Below are 26,323 nucleotides of genomic sequence, written 5' to 3'. Positions count from 1 at the left end.
CACACATAAAATGGCGGTCTGTCAAGAATATCCACTTAAACTGTGACGTCAGTCGCATAAAAACAATGAATTTAACCACAGACTTTTGAAGTTTGACCTGGTACCAACGGACAGAGGTCGTATACGCTCATTATTTGTCGTTAATATTTTTTTGCTATTTCGGCATACTTAATTACTACAACATCACTCGATCGGGACATGCACACACAAGTTATTTCCATTAAATGGTTTCGGTAATGACTGCGCGCAAATTTGACTGTCGTCAATAAAATGATACATTATACAGTACAAGCCCGGTTTCGTTAACGTTGACGACTCCTGGGTGCATGTATAACATGCATGTTTTCGACAGTAATTGCCCCATTGTTTTTCGTTTACGCGTATGCAATTTACTGCCGCCATATTGATTGACAGCGAGAGAGAGAGAGAGATGAAATAGCAATCACCGAAAAAAAAATTGAAATTAGCTAAATCGAGCACTGGAAATTTCTTGAACCCAAATTAGTCTAAAATGGTTTGACATCAAAAATAACTTAATGAACGGACTTTCCAGGAATTAACAATCCTTATTGAGACACGTAATGAAATTTTTGACCGCAAATTAGTCAAAACTCAGTCAAATCACATTGAATCAAAATCAGCAACATTTTCCGTTTCCAGTAACTTTATACGTCGATGGTTTTAAAACATTGCTGGTCATCTGTCATTTTATTTGACAATCCCCGCTGACAAATGACTTGTCTCTGTTTTGTTTTCAGTTTCAATATGGCGTCCTAGGCTTAATCCTAAAGCCTTTGGCCCCTTTTTTAGTTTAGTTACACTTTTATAATAAGTTTTAGGTGCTGAGGAGTGTAATTAAGCATGGCATGTGCCTCTAGTATAGCTGCCCCTGTCCCTGTTAAGGTAAACTAAATCAGTAAACATAACCTCATTCCTGACCGTTGTCCTTAAGTTTGCTTTTAGGGGGCTTTCTCAATCCAGAGATTATTTACGTGTAAGTGCAACGAAACTCATGGCACCCACAGCAATCAGCAACCAGGCTGGATAAATTGAACAAAGTGAGTACCCGAATTATTACTTTCAACCAAACCCCGGTAGATCGTACCACCTTTACAAAACTCGTCTAAATTATATAACGATAGAATATGCACAGTACGAATAGGTACAGTTACCTTGCGTTCCCTCGTATCGGCTTCTGATTGGTCGGGAGTCGGCCAGGTAAGAAAGAGAACCAGTCCGACTTGATTAGTCTGCCCCGGTACACCGTGAAAGGTGCACACGACGCCAACAACCCCCCAAAAAAAACGTTGTTCACTCACCTGGTTTTCATTTATTTATTTTTATTTTTTGACGTGTGCGTTTCCACACTGAAAAACCGGTAAAAGCAAGGCTGTGACTTTTGAACCAATCAGAGTGCGCGTCGTTAACAAAACAAAAAACAGTTTTCTGCCATTTTTTTGCCGGTTACGGTCTACGCTTTCAGTACCTGTTGATCGTTCGCCTTGCGGATTGTTTAGAATGTGACCGGTGTGCTGTGCTCTCATCAGTGAAACGCTTTTTACACGTTTTCTCGAAAATTTGTTATTTTTTATTTGATATTATTGCTGTATATCTGTGATTGTACCATTATATTGTCCTGAAAACCTGATAAAGAAAGCCGTTGCTCTCTCACTCGCATTGACGTGGAAAGGAAAAGGACAGTCTGGATATTGGCACGGTCCCGTATACTTAACGTAGAAACTAACGGGTCCGTAACCCGGATGGCAATCTCACGTGGCAACATGGCGGCGGCGACCGTCGTTTGTTTATGGTGATGGCGCGCCAGCGGAAACTCGAAATTTCGTGGTATCGTCCCGATGAGCATCAAAGGGTTGAATATGGCCGGGCCCCATCACATCTGCGTCTTGTACGTGGCCACGGCCGGCCTACAAGGACCCCAAATGGGCTCCGACGAACAGGAAATCGTCTTGTTGATCTACGTCATCGTGGACGTTCTACAGAATAAGGTAAGATGGTGACAAATGTCAAAAAATAAAACGAAATTTCTAGTAGGCTTTGACCGACAGCATTTCAAAATTGACAGTTGACCGATTTTTTTTGTTTTGTTTACGTCACGTGTTGTATCTTGTAATGCCAGTTTGACAAATCGCTTGTTGTGGACATTAGTGTATTACCTATTTTATCAATGCTAGTGAGTGTTAAACGTCACATTTTGTCAACACCGTTTTCGTTATCTCCATCTAAAAAAATTGACAGTTTTTTTAATCTAGTTTGCTTTGCCGAACTGTCAAATCGAGCTTTGACAGCTGTCCCTATTCCTCAGTGTAGTTTTACTATTTTTTCAATTTTTTTTAAATTTTTTAGTCCGATTTGGAAACGACGGCAACACTGCTACTAATACTCGTTTTTTGAATTAATCTAGAATTTGTATGTGACAGGTGCAAAGTGCTGCCACATTTAAAACTTGAAACCAAAAAACCTAACTTCTTTCGGTTTGTAATTTTGTATTCAAACGCCTTATGTTTCAAAAGTCACATGACCTCCATGTGATAGTATAATCATGGGGTCATGTGACTTTTGAAACATACCGCGTTTGCATTCGAAATCACAAACCAAAAGAAAACTGCTCGGGACTGCTATAAAAATGAACACTAACCAAAAAAAATTGACTTTGACAGTTGACAGGTTGCAGCTACTGTTTTCTTGACGTCATCGCTAATAATAAACATTTTCCATTAGTTTTTTATCTCTTATTGTTGCCAAATATCGCGTGTGTAGTTAGGAAATTAGTTGCAATTGGACTCAACTGTCAAACTCCGTAAATGCACATTAAAGAAAGTAGGCCTTGGAAAACAAGTCAAAACTAATATCTGTCAATATGTCATCTGTCACTATTGCTCTTTTAATCTAGTAGGCGTTGTGCACTTTGACTGGTGAATTTCGGCCAATCAGAGGTTGAGAGCACACACAACTGAAAACGTCACTTTTTCCAATGGAAAAAATGTGTCTGGAGAGCACAAACCGTGTAAACACAAGATAACAACTATTCACGTAAATGTTTGTTTTAGAAATTAACCGCTCGATAAATAATTTACGGCCTACCGCGATTTAAAACAATCACTACAAACGTCAATTTTTTTATTTTGACACTTGACAGCGTTAGGGTTGGTTTGGGCAATTTCGCAACGTCACGAACTAATCGATCGGTAAATGTCAGCGATAGTAAAAAACTCGAAAGTAATTTATCGGCAGTACTAATGACGTCGAGTGGTTAACCATTTGAATATAATTAGAATAAAAAAAACCCAAGGTTAAGAAACTATAGATAAATTAAGGGGTGGTCTATACGTTGCTAAAGTTAACCGGACGGTTAAGTTGGGTGAATAAACTCTAATAGTTAAATTAGCGTAAAAAAGAAAGTTGTAACGGTACGGGACTGTTTTCGTTTAGGCCCCCTCCTTGTCTTACGTCACGACTGGCACCCAGCCCAATAAGATAGTTTGTTGAAAATTAGTGCACCAATCAGCAAACGACTTTCGTTAAAGCGGCAGTAATGGCGAACCTGGAACACAACACGGGGTATCAAGTTCGCTTTTGGGTACCGGTACCACTTAAAAAGTGACTCAAAAACAAGCATTTTTACAGTCTCAGTACCACTTTTAAGGCCATCAATCTGTGGAGACTGAGATAACGATAAAAACTGGTCGTATACACACTGTCAAGATAACCAAAATAATACGGTGTTGTGACAAGATTTTATTTAGAAAGAGTACCGGTACCACTTTCCAACTTTGTAGGAAAACATCGTTCTGTATAATCACAAATATGTTGTAATTTCAATCTTGTTTAAATAAAATAACGCTCGTGTGCGTAAATACCTACTTAAAGAAAGTGGTACTACCATAATACATCATAAACTCGATACGGGTGTAAAACTGAAAAACTTAATTATTGTGTAACCTGTTTGCTTACATAAAGATGGTACCGTTCACTTTAGGTCGATGTATTTCGGTACTATTTTAACTAGCAAGCTTATCTAGTAATAACACTTGATCTGTTTTTGTACTGGTACTACCAAGGAAAGTTTCAATGTGAGTGCAAAAGCTAGGTGGTACCACTATAAACCACAAAATGTTACCAATTAATTATAAGAAGGTAAAAAGTTAATTTTACTCATTTACCTAAGTAATTTGAAAAATGTGCTATTTTGTGGGTACTATTATTTCATTTGCTCTCGAGCATTGATTTACTCAACCATTTGAAACTCGTCTATGCAAATAACGAAACGGTACTGCCGTAAAGGTGCGGCATCTACACGCACTTTGATTTAGTGTTGTTTAATGTCCTCAGTTTTTAGGTGGTACCTTGAACTATTCAGTACTACCAGTATATTTGGCTGAAAAAATGTCAAAAAAGCAGCTTCCAGACAAAGGTGGTACCAAAATAAAAAAAAAATCATTAAAGTCGAATTTTGCTTGTTTTAACTGTTCACAATTGGACCTAAAATCTATTAGAATAGTAGAATTGTTTTAAGCAATTTTGACCCTTACAAATATTTAGGTTATCGAATTTACAAACCCCCTCACACCCTCCCTAACCTTCCTTTGGAAGGGAGGGGTGAGGGGGTTTGTAACTTCTAGTTTTTTTGACTAATCACGAACCAGTGCGTTTGACTGTCACTTGTCAACTGTCAGATTACCAATAATACTAGCATCAACAATAACAATAAACAATAGTAATGGAGGATCGTGTTCATTGTTCCATAAATGGAAGCGGGTACCGTGGTGGCCCAGGCCGACTTTGCGGTACTTTTGAACCTGCTGCTCGGTACCCCCCGAGGGTACCCGACCGGTTACGTAACCGTACAATTTTTTGATAAATATATAGGGAGAATGGTCTCCACGAGTACTAGAACGCAGTTGATTGGACGGGTTATTAATATTCATTTAATCTGTCATTTTGTTACCACCCTTACAACTGTAGAGGTTGCAACTGCCTGGACCAGTCACGATAACTAAACAAACTGAAGAATTGAGCAAGTGTATGTAAAAAATGCGCTAATTTAACGGTGAATGTTGACTGAAGGTCGGCATTTCTGCATTTGGTCGCGGTCGATGACTCCGAAATTACCTTCGATATGTCGCGCTTGATTTGATGGCAAATTAAAAGCCGCCATTTTGGCGTTTCATTCATATTAGTGACAACTGACAAGTGTGATTTTCATCATTTTCAAGTCTTTCGTAATACCATGCCAATGCACATACATTTACTATTACAAGATTTTTAGAAAGTTCCGCACATACGCGATATTATCGGTTCAAAATGGCCGTCGTTTAGGTCGTTATTCTAGAATCCTGGACCTCCGTTCGCTTTCATTTTTTTTTTAGGTTATGAACATACATCGGTGAAGAATTGTGTTCGTGTATAAAAGGTACTATCTAATATAATGCGCATATTGGGCAACCGGTTCTTGACGAAACACTTAATTGCTTCTACTTTTCTGTGTTTATAGGTTACGGTTGTCGCGCGTGTGTTTGGAAAAAGTTCAGAATCAGTTGCTCAATTTTGGAATGGAACCGCTAAAATCGGCCCTTCCTCTTTTACGACGACATATCCAATCACCCATTAAAGTATAAAACTCACCTTGACACTTATGTTTTGTGTGTTAATACGTCACGATATTATGTCCCTAAGCTAAAGTTAAGTTTGATTTTGACCAGATATAAAAAAATACAGTCTGAACCACATTTCACTTAAGCTGGGCTTAGAGTATGATTTTTTCACGGACAGCCACAATCAAAAACTCAATTTAAACTTGGCTTACTTAAAATATGACAATGCCAATATGAGGCCTATAATGTGAATTGTCAGATTTTCTGTTTCTAGTTACCTTTACATGTCAATGGTTTTAATTCATTTGTGTGTCGTCTGTCATTTGTGTGTCTCAATTCCCGACAAATAACAGATGACAGTGCGGTTTTTTCATTTTTCAATATGGCGTCGGAGGCATAACGAAAAGGCGCAACGTTTAGTTTTTTTGCATTTTTTTTCAGTTTTATCGGTTTTATTGCTGTTGTGGGGTGATATCATGTGCCTTTAGTGTTTTTTCGTGGGGGTGTTGTTAGAGCACCTGCCCCTAGTAAGGTAAATATCAACCGATTAACATAACCCTATTGTGCCTGTTTGGCTTGTAGTTTAGAGCTGTTATGAGGGTTCCCGGATACTGATAGTGGTGTATTTCCTGTACAGTTTGATAAAAAAAAAACTCACTGTTTAGAGAAAAAAACGCATTACAAGGGCACAAATATGTTTTTGGTTATTGGTTAAAGATGGCGTCTGTTTTGAAATTTGAAACTTTCACTGCGGTTCAAGTGTTTATTTAGTGTTTTTGGGCCTTGTGGTACACATTTTTTACGTGGATAAGCATGTGTAGTCCGATATAGCTGCAAGGGCTTTCATACGTCCTGCCGGTAGTAAAGTTAGGTTAGTTTAGGCTCCCCAAATGGCTTAAAAGTTTTGTCGAAACTTCATGGGGCTAAGTTGAAATAAACTGCTGTAATAGACATAATTTCTCCAGGTTCACTTGTGCAACAGTTAGCCTTGGATACTGTGTAATTTTCTGAAATAATAACCATAAACATCTATTTGCTAACTGGTCTTAAGTGCATGGTAAAGTACAAGGACACTGTAACAATAATTAAAAGGTTGTTTCATTGGGGTCTAATGGCGATTTCAACCAGTTTTTTTCTCTCCAATTTAAGTTGTTTATATCACATTTATTTAAGTACTAATCAATTAACATGAACCATTAAACAGTTAAAAAGTTCCATAATTTATTGTCATTTTTTGTTTGGTTCCAGGTTGTGGGGGTGCAACAGTACCCAGTCAGACCAATCGGTCTACCTAGTCAAAATGGCGTCGGTGACGCTAACGGCAACGTCATCCTGGGTGAGCAGATCCAGGCCGAATCTACCCTCACCGATGACGTGGTGCGGACGTCGGGACGTCGTCTCGAAGACGCTCTGGGAGAATTCGACGCTTATTGTACCTCATTACATTTGGATCCTTATAGTCATGGATTTCGGTAAGTTTGTTTTATTATTGTAATTAAATTTACACACACTTTAATGACACCTCTGAGTTACAATTTAGAACACAATTGTGATAAAAATTTTCTTCTGTAACAGTGTAATAGTAATTATTTAAGTGATAAGGCAAAAGTCTATATAAATTAATAATTAAAGAAAAATTTCCGTGTTTAATATAAAAAAAAAACAATTTGTAGGATGGTAACAGACGGCCAATTACCAATAAGGCAATGTTTGCACCCGGAAGCCTGGCGGAAGGAATTCGAACTGCCCGACTACTACAACAGGTTCCACGACCTGCGAAAAGAGGTCGCCACCTTCCTGAAGAAGGAGGAACAGCCCGCCAGCATCCCGGAAATCTTGGATCGTATCCTTTTTTCTGATTTAGTTTACTGGTTTATTGATAATCTATACAGTGTACTGGGTACTGGGTGTTTTGACGCGCAACGCCATCTGGCCAACGTGCAATCGAACACCTGCCGTTAGTTTTAGGATCGGGTACCGTTAGGGGCCGACAGATGGCCTTAGGTGGAACGCGTTTGCACTCCCATTATTCTTTTGGTTTATTTATGAGGCCCGTTGGCATAATAATTTTGATTTGAAACTTTTCGTTAATGGGTTAAATGGCGATAAGGGGACTGAATTGTCAAGGAGCGTGGTAAAGCGCATAAAAAATGCGATAAAACCGAACAATAGATTATTCAGGCTTGTATGTATAGTCGATTGCAGTTTGGTGTCGAACTTTTGCCAGTACTAACCGATTTTGTAAGGTAAGAATTGTCAGGATGATATTTTCACTTATTTGTAGCCTAAATTAATCATCAAGGAAAACCCCTCAAATTTATTTTAAGAATAAACGGACAGTTGCTTTTTCCGCTGACCTGGCAGTACCTATGACCGACTGAAATCCGAGAAGTTGCGATAAGAATGCGGTTTGAATAGGGAACTGTCGTACTTGAATTGTTTTCTGTTATTCGGTACTGTCACAGTATGTCAACAACCCCGTTAAAATGTGTAAATAGGCAAATGTTAAAGCTGGCAATGTTGCACTGGCAAAATCGTATGAATTGTAGTTTGACAGTTTTTCTAATTAGGGGGCTGTTCTAAATGATAACAACTTTGAATCTAGAGTGCACAGAAACCTACATGACAGGTTTCACTTATTTTTTCTTTGTTTATTGGGTCTTCTGTCTCACACAAAAAAGGTTTGTTGGGAAAATGGAATTTCGCACTATTTTCAACTAAGTTGAAAATAACATTAACCTAGTCGTCCCAACACAAGACCACTGACTTAGTCTCGGTCTTGTTACCTAAAAACGCTGACGTTTCGGTGGAAAATCTACCACCGTCTTCAGAGAATCTAAAAAAGAAAGAACACAAGGACAGAACACAGAAAACAGCAACTTAATAAATATTAAAACTGATAATGTTCAATTTGGAACTCTGAGAAGGGTTTTGTCAATAAAAATTGACATAAATTTTGACTTTTGTCATTCCAATAGGAAAGGTTAGGTTAGGTTAGGTTAGGTTAGGTATGGGTTTTATAATGAAAACAAAATTACAAGAAATTTCAGTTTCGTTTGATATGACCAAGTGTTATCTCCTCCTCTAGAATATTTAACCAAGTTTGGTCAATATTAATAGAGGATCTAGCAACACAGGAGTCATGGTTTAATCTAATATATGCACTTTCTTTTATTTTACGTTTTTTTGAAAAAGTTTCTTTGTCTATGATACTACATTCATTCCATTTGACTCTATAATCATTATCAAACGCGTGTTGGCATATGTTAGATTTGTGAAAGTCTCCAGTTCTTAAATAATTTTGGTGTTCTTTAATACGTTTTTTTAAAGGTCTGGGGGTTTCACCAATATAAAATTGATTGCATTCGCAAGGAATTTTATATATCACGTTTCTTGTAGATTCATTTTCATTGTGATATTTTGTGTGATCTTAATGTGTTTTGAGTTCTAAATATTGTTCTGATGTTATATTTTTTAGCTATTCGTTTGATTTTGTCAGAAATACCTGGAATGTAAGGAATAAAAAGGTTAGTAAAAGGTAAAATTTGATTTTGATTTCCAGATTGTTTTGGATGTTCTAAATCCCTAAAACATTTATTAATAAATGTTCCAGGATAGTCATTTTCTTTTAGAACATTTTTAATGAATAATTTTTCTTTATTAAATTATTGCAAATAATTTTGGCTCTATCAAATAAACTTTTTACAATACCTTTTTTTACCATTATTGGATGATTGGATTTGTAGTTTAAATATCTATTTGTGTGGGTTGGTTTTCTGTATACTTTTGTTTCAAATTTGTTTATGTCTTTTTTGATTAGAATGTCTAAGAATGGAAGTTCGTTATTTTGTTCAGTTTCTGTTGTAAATTTGATTGTGAGAGAGAGATCATTACCGAATTGATATATTGAGAAAACATCATCAATATATCTCCACCAGATTGTTGGTTTATAATTAAAATTATTAATGTTATTTTCTTCGAAATGTTCCATAAAAATATTACTTAATATTGGAGACAATGGAGAACCCATTGCCATTCCAGAATTTTGTTGGTAATAATCATCTCCATATCGGAAGAATGTTGTTTTAACACAAATTGTTAAAAGTTCTAAAATAGTGTTTACGCTTAAGCTTGTACGTTCCCCAAGACTTGAATCATTTTGCAATTTAGATCTAACCATTGAAAGAATTTTGACAACTGGGACGTTCGTGAATAAACTTACAACATCAAAAAACAAAATCAACATTTTCCCAACAAACCTTTTTTGTGCGATACAGAAGACCCAATAAACAAAGAAAAAATGAGTAACTCGTCTCAACAAACATATCTCCAACAAAGGTTTCACTTATTTTAAATGGGCTGCAATTTTGATTGGTTAAAAAAAAACTTGTCAACTGCAAATGCTCTCTATTGTTGATTTGTATTCCTTAACTCATAACTGTAGTGTTACAAATGAAGCCGGAATCTGATAACGAATTCTACAAGAAAGAAGCCAAAGACATGGTGAATGTGATACAAAGGCTGCTGATGGAAGGTAAGCGTGTCAGAACAATCATTAACGCCTGTCAAAACAGGCTTGTGCGAACTAGATTTTTTTACTGCGCTCAGCAGGTTTGTTGAACTTGTCGTAATTTGCCCGAGTTGCAGTAAAAATGTTCATTTTTTGTTATTTGTCGCGGAAGTTTAGTGTGCAAGTCTCTGGCGGTTATGCAGGTACTGAAAGTTGATTTTTCTTGTTTACAGGTCATCGATTTGAATTGCTGGAGACTGTAAATCTGGTGCTTGAACCTGGAATTCTGTAAGTACTTTGATTTTTTTTTAATTTGGTTTGAACACGTGCAAAACCACTTTGGGTCATAAATTGCATGGCGTTTTTGAAGAAAGTGTCAGTCGCTATTTTACTAAAGTAAAAGCATTGATTTGCGAATTAGTAACTGATTTTCCCATCTTTCTTGAGTTTGTGGTATTAATACACTATAAACAATTATAATAGCATCAGTTGTTTGATGTAAACTTGGAATTGATCAAGAGATATGACAAACACACAGTAAAGTTCACCAACTGTCAAGAAATTGTTTTTTCCAAGTTGTGCCCTCTTCAAGGTTGTCCAAATTATTGTTTGTCAGTAATTTATTATAAACTAGGAATTAACAATAGACTTGAGAGAGAAGAAAGAAAATTTTTGCGATTCATACTTTGGCTACCCTATCGCGTGACGTCATCACCTGCCTTGCAGGTGGTCTTCTGGCACCACCATGTTCTGAAACATTGTAACCTTGAATTACTCGCTTATTGGTGCACTCTGTATATTGTTTTATATGTCAATGGGTAGCCAATGAAATTAGCTTTCTAACAACATTGGTTTGTAGTTTTGCATGGTTTGGCCGCTAGAGGGCCGTAAAGTTAAATCATTTTTTTTTGCAGTTTTTTAGTACAAACCATAGACTATAAGCATTACTCGGTTTGTTCACCAAAGTATCAAGAAATTGTGCCCTCTTCAAGGTTCTTACCAGCTACAAGTACCACAAAATAAAATTTTCAGGTTAATTGCGCTTTTCAATGACACGTGCGATAACAATTAATTACATATTTCAAAATAGTCAAATGTTAGGTCAAACTTAATTAATTATTGTTTGTCAGTAATTTATGGATGATTATGCTGTGGCAAGCAATGTTTTTGAACTGCAACACTAGTGCGGTTAGGCCAGTTTTACAGTTCTAATTTGCAACAACTAACCTTGTTTGATTCTATGGGAATTTCTTTGTGGTAGTTGTAAACAAAATTGAACTCCGCCCATAAAAACTGTATAGAATTAAATAGTTTGAGTAAAACTCTAGAAATTAATGAAATTGCAAATCACACGTTGTCAACGTTGCAAAAGTCGTAAATATTTCATGACTTGGTAGTTTAATGTACTGTTATTATATTGAGTTGCAAAATTAATACTTTTCAAAAAAAAAAAACAGAGTGTAGTTGTATGCGTTCTAGTGAGGCTGTGTTACGTAAGTTGATGCTGTGTCACTGTCCCCTCTCACATTTTCAAGTGGACAAATCGTCAGATTTTAATGCGCCACTAATTAAGATTTTTTTCTGTTAAGTATTTACAACGTACAGGGCGGCCTGAATTCCCTGAATTCTACAGCAAAACAACGTTTCCTACCTTCAAACAACTTAGGCAAATAATAAACAAAATTTGGAATCTCGACGAAAAAACTGGAAAAGGAATTTGACAATAGCAACAACAACATCAAAGGTAAAAACTGGTGACTTGGTTCACCATGTACCCGAGACTCAAAATCAAATCGAGCAGTGTTATCACCAATCCGAACCGAAAAACCAATCGCGTTTGACATTTGCTGCCCCACTAGAGCGATAACGGCCGCTATCAGCTCGCCCTTTCCGTCTCTCTCTAATTCGCAGGACGGTCGGTTTAAGAGCGACGCAGACGGAACGAGCGGTAATTTTTTTTATCTTTAAACCGCATTTCTTCAGTTCGAGTTCTTCCTTATGACAGGAAATTCCGTTTGAAAGTTTCGTCGCGTGAACACATTCTGGTGTTTTGCGTGTGTAAGAATCGAGTGGTAACTGTGCGTGGATTACCGTTTTATTTCACTAGGAAGGTAAGCAGGGTTTCTTGACATCTTGACAAAAAGTTTTTAAGTTGGTACTATTACGTTGCATGAACTCACAGGGTATCTTAAAGTTAATATTGAAATTATATGTAAATTTCTAAATTATACAGAGGAAATTTCAAGAAGAGAGATAATCAATACTCTAGACAAAGATGAAGCATAACTCTAACGGTAAATGACAGGTGTCAGTGTGTCAAAATGGATGTGACGTCATTTGACAGTTGTTCACAAAAAATTTAGTCGAGCTTCCTGTTGAAGTTAGTCACCTGACCAACTACTGTTGGATCACATCCGTTTCGGCACTCTGACTTATGTCAAAGTTTTTTTTAAATAGAACACCCCTATTTTATAATTTTATCTTGTTCCCCGTTTAAAATTAGAGCAAGTTTGTCATAAGTTACTTATGTGAAAAATTGACATTTTCTGAAATAATCTTAAATAACTGATTTTTTATCCTACAAACGTCTAACATGCCGTTTCGTGAGTATTAATGATAAAGTGGGCTGTGGAATAGTATCATTTTGACGCTCCATCAAGCGTGCTGGGCAAATTTGACGTCACGATGACGTAATTTGACAGTTGGCCAATGCATTGTTTTGCTCAATTGCGTCATCGTGACGTCTGATTTGCGGCCCTGTCAAACTCATGCACCGCCTACTTTTTTATTCAAGCAAAACTGCCTTGCGTGCATGTAACGATTATATGCGCAAAAAACTGCTGTTTTTGCTATTTACAGCGTTGCCAACTTTCCAGCGAACTGAAGTGTCGCGTCTAAAACCATATTCATGCTCTAAGGTTTAATTTTGACGGTGAGGATAACTGCCAAGCTGTCACCTTCAAATGTCAAATATCCAAACTGAGACGCCCTGGTCACTTGACTAATTTTCGATTGTCTGGTTAAAATTGTCAAATCAAAGACCGAATTATGCAACGTTGTCAAACTGACATTTTACTATGTTGTATTTACTATGTATTGCCAAATTGACTTACTGTTCTTTTTCCAGTTTTTTGACGTTGTAAATCAGAAAATGTCAGATTCCTTTATGTTTATTGGTAGTTACATCCATCATTACGTCCAGAAAAATGCTACTGGGTGGTCAAAAATGGGCAGTAACAAAACACTCCTATTTTTATATTTTTTTTCTGTTCCCTGTTTAAAATTAAGTCAATTTTGTGTTAAATTACTTTATTGAACAGTTGATATTCTAAAATAATCACAAATTAACTATGTTTTATCCCACAAACGTCTAACATGCCGTTTCGTGAGTTTTAATGGTAAAGTAGGCTGTGGGATAGTATCATTTTGACGCTTCATCAAGTGTGCTGGGCAAATTTGACGTCACGATGACGTAATTTGACAGTTGGCCAATGCATTGTTTTGCTCAATTGCGTCATCGTGACGTCTGATTTGCGGCCCTGTCAAACGCATGCACCGCCTACTTTTTTTATTCAAGCAAAACTGCCTTGCGTGCATGTAACATTAATTGTAAATGTTTAAAAACGTATCAGTTTTTCAAATAAGTAACATAATACAAACTTACTCTAATTTTGAACAGAGAAGAAGATAAAATAATAAAAATAGGTATGTTTTATTTGAAAAACTTTTTGAGGCCAATTTTTGTCCACCCGGTATAATTGTTTTTTGACGTTTTTCTGTACCCACTCCTGAAACCAATCTTATTTAACTCGACAAAACACAAAAACCAGGAGAAAAACCTTTTCTGTAATACGAAAATTGCAATTGTTAAGTTTTAAATAAAATGGTAAATATCTTAGAAAGCGATACAGACGTTATACATAAAATATGTCTAGAATTTGACGTAGAATCCGAAAAAGCAAAAATATACAGTGTTCATTTAAAATAAGCGAGTTGGTATATACTTCCAGTATAACCGAAAGTGTTATAGTTTACATGAACTGCCCCTAACAACATATTTTTTTAATTCTAAAAATTTGCTATACTTTTAACGAGCTCTAAGAAGGTTTATTTATTGTCTCAGATTTGCAAACTAATTTTTTAATGTGAAAGTTTAATTTTTACAGCATCTAAACTAAAACAAAATTCTGATAAAAAAATATTATTTGGAAAAATGAGCGATTAGAATTTGACCGCAAACGTAGTGGGTCAAGATTACTGTCGAAATAGCTGTTTTATATTGTTGATAATGACGTAACAGTTATTATATGAAACAAGGTAATACTGTAAAAAAAGTACAGAATATGTAACGTTGTAACTATAACCTCTTTTGTAGAGGTAAACACTCTTTACTTCAATGTCATTTATAACGCTTTCAAGGTGTCAAAACCAACTTGACTCGTAAAAGATTGACTTTATTCGAAAATAACCTAAAATTAACTAGTTTTTTCTAACAGCTCTAACTGATTATTCAATTAAATGATTCGAAATGAATCAAGTATCGTGAGAGTTCCACGTGTTTAAACAAACACGATTTATCGGTCCGTACATATTCGAAAACTTCAAACAAGTCCGATAAGTCGTCATTGCATAAGCGGACGAGCGCCGATAAAACGCAAAACAAACACCCCGTATACAAATTCAATCTGGGGCCCAATCGAAAACAAATCTGAAGTGGTTTTGAGCCGTGAACGCGATTAAAACAACTTTAGATAAGTTCGCTTGTACGTAATAAGTTGTTTCTAATTGGTGACATTCACGCAGATCAAAAGACGATGAGATCGACCCGAATTGTGTGGTGAGAGCGCGTGGACTTCCGTGGCAAAGCAGCGATCAGGATATTGCAAAGTTTTTCCGCGGTTTGAACGTGGCCAAGTAAGTGTCAGCCACCAAATCGGCGCAAGAGCGTTGAAACACTAACAGATGATTGTTTGAGCAGAGGCGGAGTGGCGTTGTGTTTATCAAGTTTGGGGCGACGCAACGGCGAAGCCCTGATTCGATTCGTATCCCAGGAACACCGGGATATTGCTCTGAAGCGTCACAAGCACCACATCGGCCCCAGGTACATCGAAGTGTACCGTGCCACCGGCGAAGACTTTCTTTCAGTGGCCGGCGGAAGCAGCTGCGAAGCGCTGGCGTTCCTCAGTAGAGGGGCGGCGGTCATAGTGCGCATGCGCGGCTTGCCCTATGACTGTACCGCTCAACAAGTGGTAAGTTTTGTTGTTTCAGCTGGTGCAAAAATCACGCTAATTTTCTTCCCAGCTCGACTTTTTCGCCTCGGGCGATAATCCATGCACGGTTATGGACGGCGAAGAGGGTGTCTTGTTCGTCCGGAAACCGGACGGCAGAGCCACCGGCGATGCCTTCGTTCTATTTGCCGAAGAAGACGACTGCAATAAGGCTTTAGCAAAACATCGAGAAGTGATTGGTTCACGGTATATCGAATTGTTTCGATCAACGATTGCCGAAGTTCAACAAGTAGGTGACAGTGTTGTCCACAGATTAACACACTAGATAGATCCTAATCTTAGTGTTAATAAAGTGGAGCAGTGTTTGACTTGTTTCGAGTCACAGGGCATACATGTCATGCACACTATGGCGGCTTTTTAATTTTATGATTATTGTTCAAAAAAAAGTAATTAAAACAGAGCTCAGTATATGAAAAGTATATACTGTTCTCGCGGAGTGAGTTTATCCGTGCGTCACGAAGGCTACGTCATTTATAATCATATGAATCAAATCAAGTTTTCGTCAACAAACCTGTTGTGTTCATATTATAGAAAAGGGCGTGATTAAAGCTTCGTTACGTTTAAAATTTTGCGTGTATTGTCAGTCAGAAAGTAGAGATCTTTGGCTGCAAATTTGCACTAAAACATCCTTATACCAAAGCAAATCAAAAATATCTTGACCGAAATAACATTTTTTATTTATGAGAAGTTTCCGTTTGGATCATAGAATTCCGTCTAAATTTGAAACCTAATTTATTTATCAAAATTTGCAGAGATGTATCACCAATATCTAGTATTTCTTTAACTTTAAGCTCTCGATTTAGGTTCTGGATGGTTACATGTTTCTCTAAAATAAATACAACGAATTAAAAATTCAATAAGACATTCTGAGTGATGCTGTAGTATCTCATCTCATTTTCAGGTTGCAATGCACTTGTTTTATTTTAAACCCGCTGGAAAACATTTTAGACGCTTATTTTATTTTTTCTGTGACTTTATTATTAATATGTTTGAAGAAATTTTTATGAAAAATCTATAATACAACCCAAAAATCTCAGTCTTTGGAAACAATGAAATGTTAATAGATGTTTCTTACAAAAGTAGATATATTTTACTATTATTAACATACTATCGTTGTACATATCATATAATGTATTTCGAACATCCATTTTAATGCTTTCAGATAAATTAGTGGTCTTGGCCCGTCGATAACGTCTCGATTTACGTGTTCTAGGTGAGGAAATCATAAGATTACTTGCTTGCTTTTTCCGAATCGAATAAACAGTTTTGCGGGAAATTTTCAAAGCAGCTGCAACCTTCTAGTATCAAAAAAATACATCAGTAAAAATATGTAAGGTCTTAAAATTTCTTATTTTCTTCCTGAACAGATAATAAAGCTTCTGAAGATCCTCCATTAGTTTTTTCCAATTCAAAATATTCACAAAGGTTAAGAATTAACTGCTGGGCTTGTCTGTGGAGAATTTTTCCAGGCATTTTCTAAAAAAATACTGTAATAGTAAGTAATTCCGAATTTCGGAAAAACCAAATGGCTAAATAAAAACCATAATAGACACTCCCATTTTTTTTTCAAAACAGGTTTTAATTGTGCCAATTTTGGTTAGATCGTGACAGCCGACATAAAAAAAATAAAAATATTAATAATAATATTATGAAAGTACTTACAGAATGGTAAAAGCGTAGAAACAATAGCTCTTAAAAGAACTCTGGTGGTGTGGTAAAAAGAAAACTTTATATTTGATTAACAACACAAAGAAACGGAAAAGAATTAATAGTAAACAAATCAAATAAATTTCGATGGTTGTCAAATTGACAATGACTGAAATAGAAGCGCTAATCAGTAAATGTTTTTTCCGGAAGACATTCACTTACATATTTACCCTTTCTGAAAGTGAACAATTGACAAGGATGAAGTCAATAATGCATGTCTACTTCTAAATCACAGGGGGATGACGCACGGGTAAACTCAGACCGCGAGAACAGTATTTAAACTTAATAGACAATAAAACAAATCAATGGTAATAATGGTTCTCAAAGAAAAATCGTAAGACCCCTGATTCGCCAGAGGGCGCTGTTTTGTTGTAACGCCTTATCAATTTTTATTTGGAAACTTCCCAACAACAACCAACATTAATTTGACAATTTGCAGGTTCTCAATCGCTCGATGATGATCGAACCACCGGCAACACCGCAACTACCACCAATCCCCATTCCAAATTATCCGCTGTTGCCACAGCACGTAATCACCTCGGGTACGCGAAAAGATTGCGTACGCCTGCGCGGATTACCCTACGAAGCGCAGGTGGAACACATTCTCGATTTCCTCGGTGATTATGCGAAAAATATCGTCTATCAAGGCGTGCACATGGTGTACAACGCTCAGGTGAGGAGTATTCAAGTTTTCACTGCCCTTGAATTTGCGATTCTAATGCGGTTTATACGTTTAGGGTCAACCGAGTGGTGAAGCTTTCATCCAAATGGACTCGGAACAGTCCGCTTATGTAACGGCACAGCAAAAACACCACCGATACATGATTTTCGGTAAAAAGCAACGCTACATTGAGGTGTTTCAGTGTTCTGGAGAGGACATGAACCTGGTGCTCACTGGAGGTAATCAAACAAACTATCTAACTGTTATTTACATATCAAGAGCTGAAAGAAGATTTATTTTTTCGCCGATTGTCAGTAAACCTGTCGTTTTAGTGCCTAACGACAGGCTGTAAACAACCACTTTTATTGCCCAGGCAGTAAAAATTTTTTACTGCCGCTTACCTGGCGCAGGGACAATATAAATATGACATCGTTTACACAACATAAAATTTAACATTTTTTAAGAAAAAACACTATAACATTTTTGGAGTCAAACATTCAAAAGTATATATAATTATTTATAAACATTAACAGTAAAATGAGAACATCCTTCTATTATTATTGATTTGTCGTTCACTTCGTTAGAACTATTTTTCAAATACACCGATGAACTAGAAGTTTCATCTTTTCTGCTCCCACTGTCACTGCAGGTGGGAATATTCGCTAGAATTTTTTCACTAATCACACTTTTGCTTTCGACTGAATTCTCTATGTAGCCTTCAGCAACACTTGTGGACTTCCATCCTCCATGTCTTTCTAGCATTGTGATGTCAGCTCCAAAATTAACAAACCAAGTAGCAGACATCCTTCTAAAACAATGTCCAGTGTACTTCTGAGCATTTGGTAGTTTTAAATAAGTTGCTATCTCTTGTGGCATAGCACCAAATTTATGAATTCCAATAACTTGTTTTAATGCTTTCCAATATCTGAAGAAAAATCTTCGGCTTTCAAATCCAGAAGGACGATAAGAAGCATATTTTCTATACATGTCCAGGTGTTCTGATACCACAAAAGATTTCGGTCTCTTCGTTTTGGTATCAGGAAGGGAAACTAATAGCTTATTGCCCATATCTTCAATATCATCTAATTGCATTCGCACAAGTTCGTCACTTCTACATGCTGCGGCAATCGCAAGAACCGCCGCAATCTAGACAAAAATACTTGGTTATTCACTTAAAATTCGATCAGAAATTCTGAAACTTACTTTGGTTGATAAATAGTTGGCATCTGGAGCTTCCGATAAAAATTTAATAACTTCTTCCTTCTCAAACACCTTAGATTTTTTGGGTTGGTATCCATCTTTCTGCCTTTTTAAAAAAGCCCTTAGTTTCAAATACTTTGCCAAATCTACATTATGATGAGTGCTTAAGGTGGATTTGAGCATAAAATATACACTCCACAATGTAGAAGAATTTAGTTTCTGAGACAACTCAGTAAAATATGCGATTAACACGTTTTCTGAAAACGAACCGATCTTCTTGTTCTTCCGGTAATCCATAAATCGGCAATATGTGTCTTCATATATTTTTTTCGATTTTTCCGGTAGGAGATTAATTTCTACATTCCTGGCTGCTTCTCGCATCTCCGGAGGCGTTAGTGGTACATCGTCGTCACTCTCCATAGTCTCCATGAAGAAACAACTTATAAATTTGACGAAACTTTTAGATGTCAATTTTGGCTTATTTAAGATCGTAATCATAGCAACCAAACAGGTATAATTATTGTTGTAGGTACATCATAGGTGGACAGTTTTCCTTATTAGAAATAGGAGAGGTGTATTACTACTTAAATATAAAAAGTTATTCTGATTGACAATAATCGGCGAAAAAATTATGTGTTTGACTCGGCGAAAATGCACATTTACTGCTGCAGCGCTATTCATTGCCGAGTCGAAGACTACTTTTTCGCCTTGTAAAACAAATAACTATTATTCGATCAGGTTTTGCTAAAATGATTTTTTACTTTACTGCCCGTTATGAGACACACTATTTCTGGCATAAACAAACAGTGCGCGTAAATTTAATTACATGGTTGTCTTGCAGGTTTGCCAGCTCCAACGTCACCAGCAAAGAGCGCAGCAGCGCCAGCTCCAGCTTTACTCAGTACCGGTATGTTACCTTTACCTCCCACTCATATTCCCCCACCTGCCGCGCAATCTAACCTATGGGACACGGCTCTGATCCAAGCGCAGCAACAAGCTCAATTGATAGCGCAACAAAATTTGCTCGCTCGGCAATCTCAGGCCGCGCAAGCTCAAAACGAAATGATTTTAATGGCTCAGCACAATTTATCGGCCATGTTCTCGGCACCGCCGTCTCCTCTGTCGCCGGGTGGGGTCGGTAAAACCGCACCTGGAACGACGGTAGGTCCACCATCGATGCAAATAATGCCGCATTTATTTCATCACGCGCCTTTTATGATGTTCCCACCGCGATTACCGTTAACTTTGCCCGGACGGGCGTCTTTACCGACCGCGTCGTACGCCCCTCATTTGCTACAGAGCGGCCAAACGCCGGGAGCTACAGCGGGCATGATGCCTCTAATGCCCCACGTGGCTATGAAGCGAAGCTATGGCGACGCGTTTCAAGAACAAGCGTCGTCCGCTAAAAGGGCGTACGTGCCTCATACTGCCGCTAGCGCCACCGTGGGCGCTACAGCAAACACATTACCCGTTTATTCTCATTACTATCCTCAAATTTAGACTCAACCTGAATTTGCTCAGAGTGGAATTATTTTCTTACGTACTTAATTGCTGAATTGAATCGTTTCGTTTGCCTCTATTGTCAACTGGTTAAATGACTGATTGTACAGGGTTGGTACGTATATTTAAACAGTTTGTGGCAATTGTATATTTTCTAATGAGTTAATTTTTTGCTTTTCTTTCGAAAAATTTATATGTTGACATTTGGTTTAGCCATTTTCGAATTATGGGCGTTTAAACAGTGGCCGCAGTCGTTTTCACATTCCATGGAGCGAGCAGAGCGTTTTTGACGTCACGATGACGGAATTTGGCAAAACCATAATTTGACCAGTTGTCAAATTACGTCATTGTGACGTCAAAAAAGCTCTGCTCGCTCCATGGAGCGGCCAGTGTGATTGTGTTGTTTTTCAAAATCACAGTTGCCATGAATAGTAACGTCAGGATGACGTACATTGACAATTGTTCAATGTATTGTTTTGTTAAATTACGTCATTGTGACGTCCAATATACTCGGCACACTAGATGGAGCATTAATTCGAATATTATAACGTTTAGTATTGCAACTGTGATTTTGAAAACGACTAAACCAAATGTCAACTTTTTATTTTGTTTGTATTAACAAGTCTCGACAGGCTGTCTAAATATACGGACCAATCAGTCATTTACGTAGTTGACAACAAAGTTGTTAAATTTACTTGACACATTCCATTGATTGTTTTTTTTTAACACTCTATTTTTGTTATTGACTCTAATTGTACATAAATATAATAACGTAATTTTTGTAAGTGCCTTTAAAAGTCGAGAAATGACAACATACACGCTAAAAGAGTATATTTTTTTACACGTATATTTAAGAGAATCTTTATCATTGTGCAGCTAATGGCAGCAACTAATGACCCTAATTGAATAAGAGTAGTACATATCTTAGAAGTGAGTTTTTTTTAAGCAGAAACTTTTTTTTTTTTTTGTGCGACCGGAGCCGTGTCCTCCCTCAACCTTTATTCCCCATGACTTTAGATTACAATTTTGTTTTACATAAGGTCTGTTCGCAGAGGCAATTCCTAACTGGTTTCCAACATAAATCAAAGAAATGACGATTGTCATTGCTTGAATTCTCACACAACTATGACTGATGGTACTAGTTGGGAATTTCCTTTGGGCGAACAAACTTATGGAGGGTGTCCTATAAAGGGACTAATTAAGATGATTCGAGAACTTGCTAAACAAAAAATAATTAATTTCCAATTTTGTTAGTGGCAAAAAAAAAACTTAATTGGTCCCCCATCACCTTGATTACTTTAATTAGTGTTTTTCAGACGCTTATTGTCATAACAGGAGTTTGCAAAACAACTAACGGAAGAGGGTTTTTTTTATGTTGTAATGTAGGTTCATTACGTTTAGCTTCCTCGTCCTCGCCCTCCAGACCCTTCACTCACTCCCCTCACAAGGTGTTTGTACTTAAATTAAGCTTCACACACTTGTTTTCATAATTAATTTGACTGGTTTATTTTCCGTATGTTGGTTTGGGAATTATTTTTTGATCCGGTCGCGTTGGTTTATGTACAAAAGTCGTCGCGATTGTAGCGATGTAATAATAATGTTGACTCCCTTTTTTTATATCTATATTTTTTATACGTTATTGGGTTTAATTTAGTAATATTGATTAATTAATTTAGATTAAAGCGAGCGTCGTAGTAAGGTCCTGTTAAGCCTTGTTCGCTTTCGCTAGATTTTGAATATTTGGGGGTGTTTTGGTGAATGTGTTGTTAGCGTTTCGGGGGTGAATGCATGGAGAGGGCGAGATTCTGTTTTGCAGGGGCACGGTAAGTGGAGATATAGAGTTAGTTTTGGCCCTTTCCGAGGGTGTTCAATGTGCTGAAATGCAGTCTAGGGTGTTGAACTAACGGTATTTTCACCAAAATAAACATTTCATCATATTTTTTTATACTAACCTCACTGATTTGTGGTTCACTTTTTTGGTTACCTTATGCCAACTGGTTAATCACCAAAAAGCCTTTAGTTATTCATTGTCTAGCGAAAGTTGGTAAGTATGTTTCTGCAACTTTGAAATTTACTGCAGAACCATACTTTTACATTTCAAGTTTGAAAAATCGGACACTGTACAGGGTGTCTCAAATTCTACGGGTTATTACTAAAAGTAGCAAAGATAGAACAATGCACTTTCGCACAGCTGCCCCCCTTTTTGAACTACAGGGTGATTTTGAAAATATGACAATTTATTTGCTACTTTTGGGGATATCTCGTAAAACCATCGAATTTGAGACACCCTGTACAGATTGATGCCCATTTTTCCAAACTTTCTTCCACCTTATCCTCCCCCCTTTAGAAACAACAGTAAATAATTCGAATGGTTTCGAGATCACTTACTTATATCACCGTTGTTTCTTTGTACTGTTTGCAGCTCTTTATTTACTCAAATTAATGAATATTATGTTCTAATTTTTTGATTGACCACTTTAATAATTAATAAATGTTTTGTCACAAATAATGCTTTTTGGGTTTGTTGTTTAGTTATTTCCTTATTGTTTTTTTGAGGTTCGCTCTGTCGTTTGTAAATAAGAAAATTGTTGAGACAAATAACGTGGACAGAGCGGGCCTTAAAAATCCCATTCGACTGGGCTATAGTTGACTATTTCGGTGGTTCCCGAGGGTTAAGGACTATATCGTTCGTGGTGTCTGCCCGCTACCCGTCGAATTTGGTGTGTGGTCGGTTGGTGTTAAGTACTCTGCCTCCCTGTGGTGAGTCCTTTTATTTACTACTTTTAGCTTGTAAGTTACTCTTTTTAGTATATTAACCGGTTCTGTCTTGTAAGTATCATGTTTACGATCATCTCAGAGCTACCGCTCGCACTTTACACACATACACACACCCATACACAAAACATCCGGCAACGTAGGTTCACTTTGGGAAGGTTGCCTGGCATGTCCGTTAGGGTGCGCCATCTTACCATTAAAAATATACGAACTAAAACCTATTTTTTTCGCCTTGTAGGTGGGAATATGCTCCCCTCGGCAGCAGCTCTGAAGTTTCCTCCGGCGGGCTTTGCCCCCATTCCTTTCGCCACAGCCCCACTGGCTCCCGGACAGTTCCTGCATGCACCGATTTTTTATTGGCCGTTGTACCCTAGTCCTCCCGTTTCTCCCACCGGGTACTACATGCAAGGACCTCCAGTACCACCGTTAGGACCGCACCAGGGTCAAGGAGGCGCTACGTTACAACAACAACCCCAATTGGTATGTTGATTGCACTAAATTTAGAAAGTATACACGGTTCACGATATTTTTGGATCTATTCTATCCATGGAATTTTTCCTGTCTAACGAAATGATAAAGAATGACGATGCAAAGTTTATTTAGTGTGTTATACTTTAATGGAAACCAAAACTTTTACTTTAATTGCTCCAGGTTCTCATTTGAGTCTAATTTTGACAATCGTATGTCATTCAGACTCTGTTTTCAACAAATGGTTACGTCATAACTGTCAAAAATATGTTCATAAAAAAGTAAAAAGTAAAGTCATTCAGTCTTTGATACATACAAAGAATATTAAAACCTTCACTTGAATAGCTTCATGTTTTGGTTGCTGCTAATTTTGACAGTTATGACGTGATATTACGACTTTTTAATTTTTAGTTGGAATGGATGAATGGAAATGGACACTTTAATAGCTCCAGGTTCTAATTGAAGCTAATTTTGTCACTTGTTACGTGATTGACAATTATCACGTGACAACTGTAAAAACAATTGAAAGAAACTTGAAAATTGTCAAAAGTATACAGGGGTACACAAAATGCCAAAATTCCATGGATAGAATAGATCAATTAAGATCGTGAACAAACTATACAGGTGTGGTAAAAGAACAATTGACCATAGAAAAACTGTCTAACGAACAGAGAAACGATGATAATTGTATGCTCCAGACAAAGATAGAAAGCCTAATAAAATGTCTAGCAGTCGAAAACTTCGTGGGCAAGGTTGCCAGAAGCTTCTCTGACGAATATTCTAGTCACAAAATTAATTATGCCAGTAATCTATAGTAGAAGGCAATATATCGGCCGATGCACGTCATTGACGTTTAACGCGCCTCGTTGCCAGATGTTTAGTTTTTTCATTAAAACACGAACTTTACATACATTTTGTTTTTATTTACTTCTTATACAGAAGTTGACGCAGTTTTTTAACAGAGAATTTTGAATAACAATATTAGTCAATATTTAGTTTTTTTTTGTCTCTCTCTGTAAGCAGTTTTTAGTCAAGTCATCAACCACAAAAACAAAAACAGGAAACGGTCAACTAGCAATCTGGCAACAACGCACACAACTCGTTAAGATCGAGGTCACGTTTGTGTCAGAATTGCGTTCAGTTAATAAGCGCGTGTTAGAAAGAGTGCGCTACAGGTCGCAACTAATCGCTAAGCAATACGAATGCATTTTCAAAACGTCAAACTCACTGATGACGTACATCGCTCCCATTAGTGCCCTGGACCATAGTTAATGAATTTAGAGAGACGTTTGACAACATTGCAGCAAGATTTCCGCCGACTTTTTCTGTCTTTGTCTCGTGCATACAATTATCAATGCTTTTCTATCATGGTATGTAAATGTAATTTTTAAAAATTCAGATTCAGGCCGAGTGTTTGGGTTTGCCGCCTCCTATGGGTGCTGCAACGTTGCCGAATTTACAACCAATCGACGCCAGACTACTGGAAATCAGTCCAAGACCGATCAGTTGTTGATCTGGTTAAGTCGCAGCCGCATTAAGGCCAGTTTTTGATCGATTTGTTTTGCCGTTCGTTTTGTGGGTTGCCTATATATTCTATCGTTTTTTTAATTTACGTTATTGACAACACACAAAGAGATTAAGTTTCTTTGAAAAAAAGCCAAAAAATCCTATTTTCCTCTTATATAGCTACACTTAAAGTACACTTAGGTAATTAATCGCGATTTTTATTGAAATCTTGCTTGCCTTTTACTTAATTTAGCGATAAGTGTTTTTTTTATCGTTAGGAAAACTTTAAAACGATCGCTCAAGTTTAGTAGTTAAGAAGTGCAATAAATTGGGCCTGTAGAGCAGCCCTTAGTACATTTTTAGCAAAACAATAATCTACTACTAGTGATACGTAGTTTAGTCAAAAAAACAATGTGACTATAATATAGTTTAGTGAATTGACTGTTATTATGAGATAGAGAGTAACTAAGAGAAAGCGTACATTATCACTAGATTCTGTACAAGTTATTCGTATAGCTTGACTGTTTTTCTGTGTGCAAAGCCCACAATGACAACTAGGTTAAGATGTTGATTAATGCGAAATAATCTATTTAGAACTGTTTTGACATTTTTACGTAAATGATAACATGCACCCGAACGGGGAAAGTGTTTGCAGTATATAATGTGATGATTTTTATAAATAGTAAATCCAGTAAAAGTTTATAAATAGTGCATAGCAAAATATAGAGAGATATTTCTTCAATGATTGAAACTGTTAGAATCGTAATAATATATACATTTATTATTATTATTATATATTGGTAAATCTGCGCGATTTATACACTGTTTTTGTTTTCACATTATAGACAAATAAAATATCAATTGTTGATTTTTTTTTGTTTTAACGGTTTTTATACCTAAAAACCTATTAAAATGTTACGAGCAGCTCAGCGACTGATAAGTTTATAAAAAAAAGAATAAAGCTTTTTTTGTTTTCTTGACAAATGGCGAATGCGCCATTTGTGTGTTAATATTAGGACCAGCTAAAATTTACCTACTCGTGTGTATGCTCAATTTTCTGCAAAAATTGGATTTTCTATTAGGCGCACAAAATAGG

General features: G+C 36.9%; 1 protein-coding gene and 1 long non-coding RNA gene across 4 annotated transcripts in view; one reads left to right on the top strand and one right to left on the bottom strand.

The window, feature by feature from the left end:
* The first annotated feature begins 1,238 nt into the window (after positions 1-1,238).
* Positions 1,239-26,093, top strand: fus (epithelial splicing regulatory protein fusilli). 2 transcript variants are annotated; one of them, XM_081980074.1, is made up of 13 exons: positions 1,239-2,006; positions 6,861-7,084; positions 7,286-7,455; positions 10,057-10,146; positions 10,356-10,410; positions 14,926-15,036; positions 15,101-15,371; positions 15,424-15,639; positions 17,557-17,790; positions 17,855-18,017; positions 19,820-19,885; positions 23,492-23,733; positions 25,121-26,093. In XM_081980074.1, the coding sequence occupies exons 1-13, from the start codon at positions 1,857-1,859 to the stop codon at positions 25,232-25,234; spliced, it is 2,106 nt and encodes a 701-aa protein (XP_081836200.1). In that variant the 5' UTR covers positions 1,239-1,856; the 3' UTR covers positions 25,235-26,093. The 2 variants fall into 2 exon arrangements, with proteins under 2 accessions (XP_081836200.1, XP_081836201.1); XM_081980075.1 differs by lacking the exon at positions 1,239-2,006 and adding an exon at positions 4,117-4,155.
* The window catches only part of LOC145729393 (uncharacterized), a 65,634-nt gene continuing 49,943 nt past the window's right edge, over positions 10,633-26,323 (bottom strand). Inside the window, exon 5 of one of the 2 annotated variants that reach the window (XR_014178338.1) lies at positions 10,633-10,872. This is a non-coding gene — a long non-coding RNA (uncharacterized LOC145729393). Of the gene's footprint in view, positions 10,873-18,795; positions 18,925-26,323 lie in introns of those variants that run through there. The other variant, XR_014178337.1, reaches the window with a different exon arrangement.

Source organism: Ips typographus, linkage group LG5 (assembly GCF_016097725.1).
Source record: "Ips typographus isolate SLU linkage group LG5, UJ_Ityp_2.0, whole genome shotgun sequence".
NCBI lineage: Eukaryota > Metazoa > Arthropoda > Insecta > Coleoptera > Curculionidae > Ips > Ips typographus.
The sequence above is the reverse complement of the archived record's forward strand: the minus strand, read 5'-3'. Positions and strand labels throughout refer to the sequence as shown.

Coding starts and splice junctions, on each gene's coding strand:
- fus (XM_081980074.1), top strand. CDS start 1,857: ATGAGCATCAAAGGGTTGAATATGGCCGGGCCCCATCACATCTGCGTC. Junction 2,007..6,860: donor TGGACGTTCTACAGAATAAG/GTAAGATGGTGA, acceptor GTTTGGTTCCAG/GTTGTGGGGGTGCAACAGTA. Junction 10,411..14,925: donor GTGCTTGAACCTGGAATTCT/GTAAGTACTTTG, acceptor ACATTCACGCAG/ATCAAAAGACGATGAGATCG.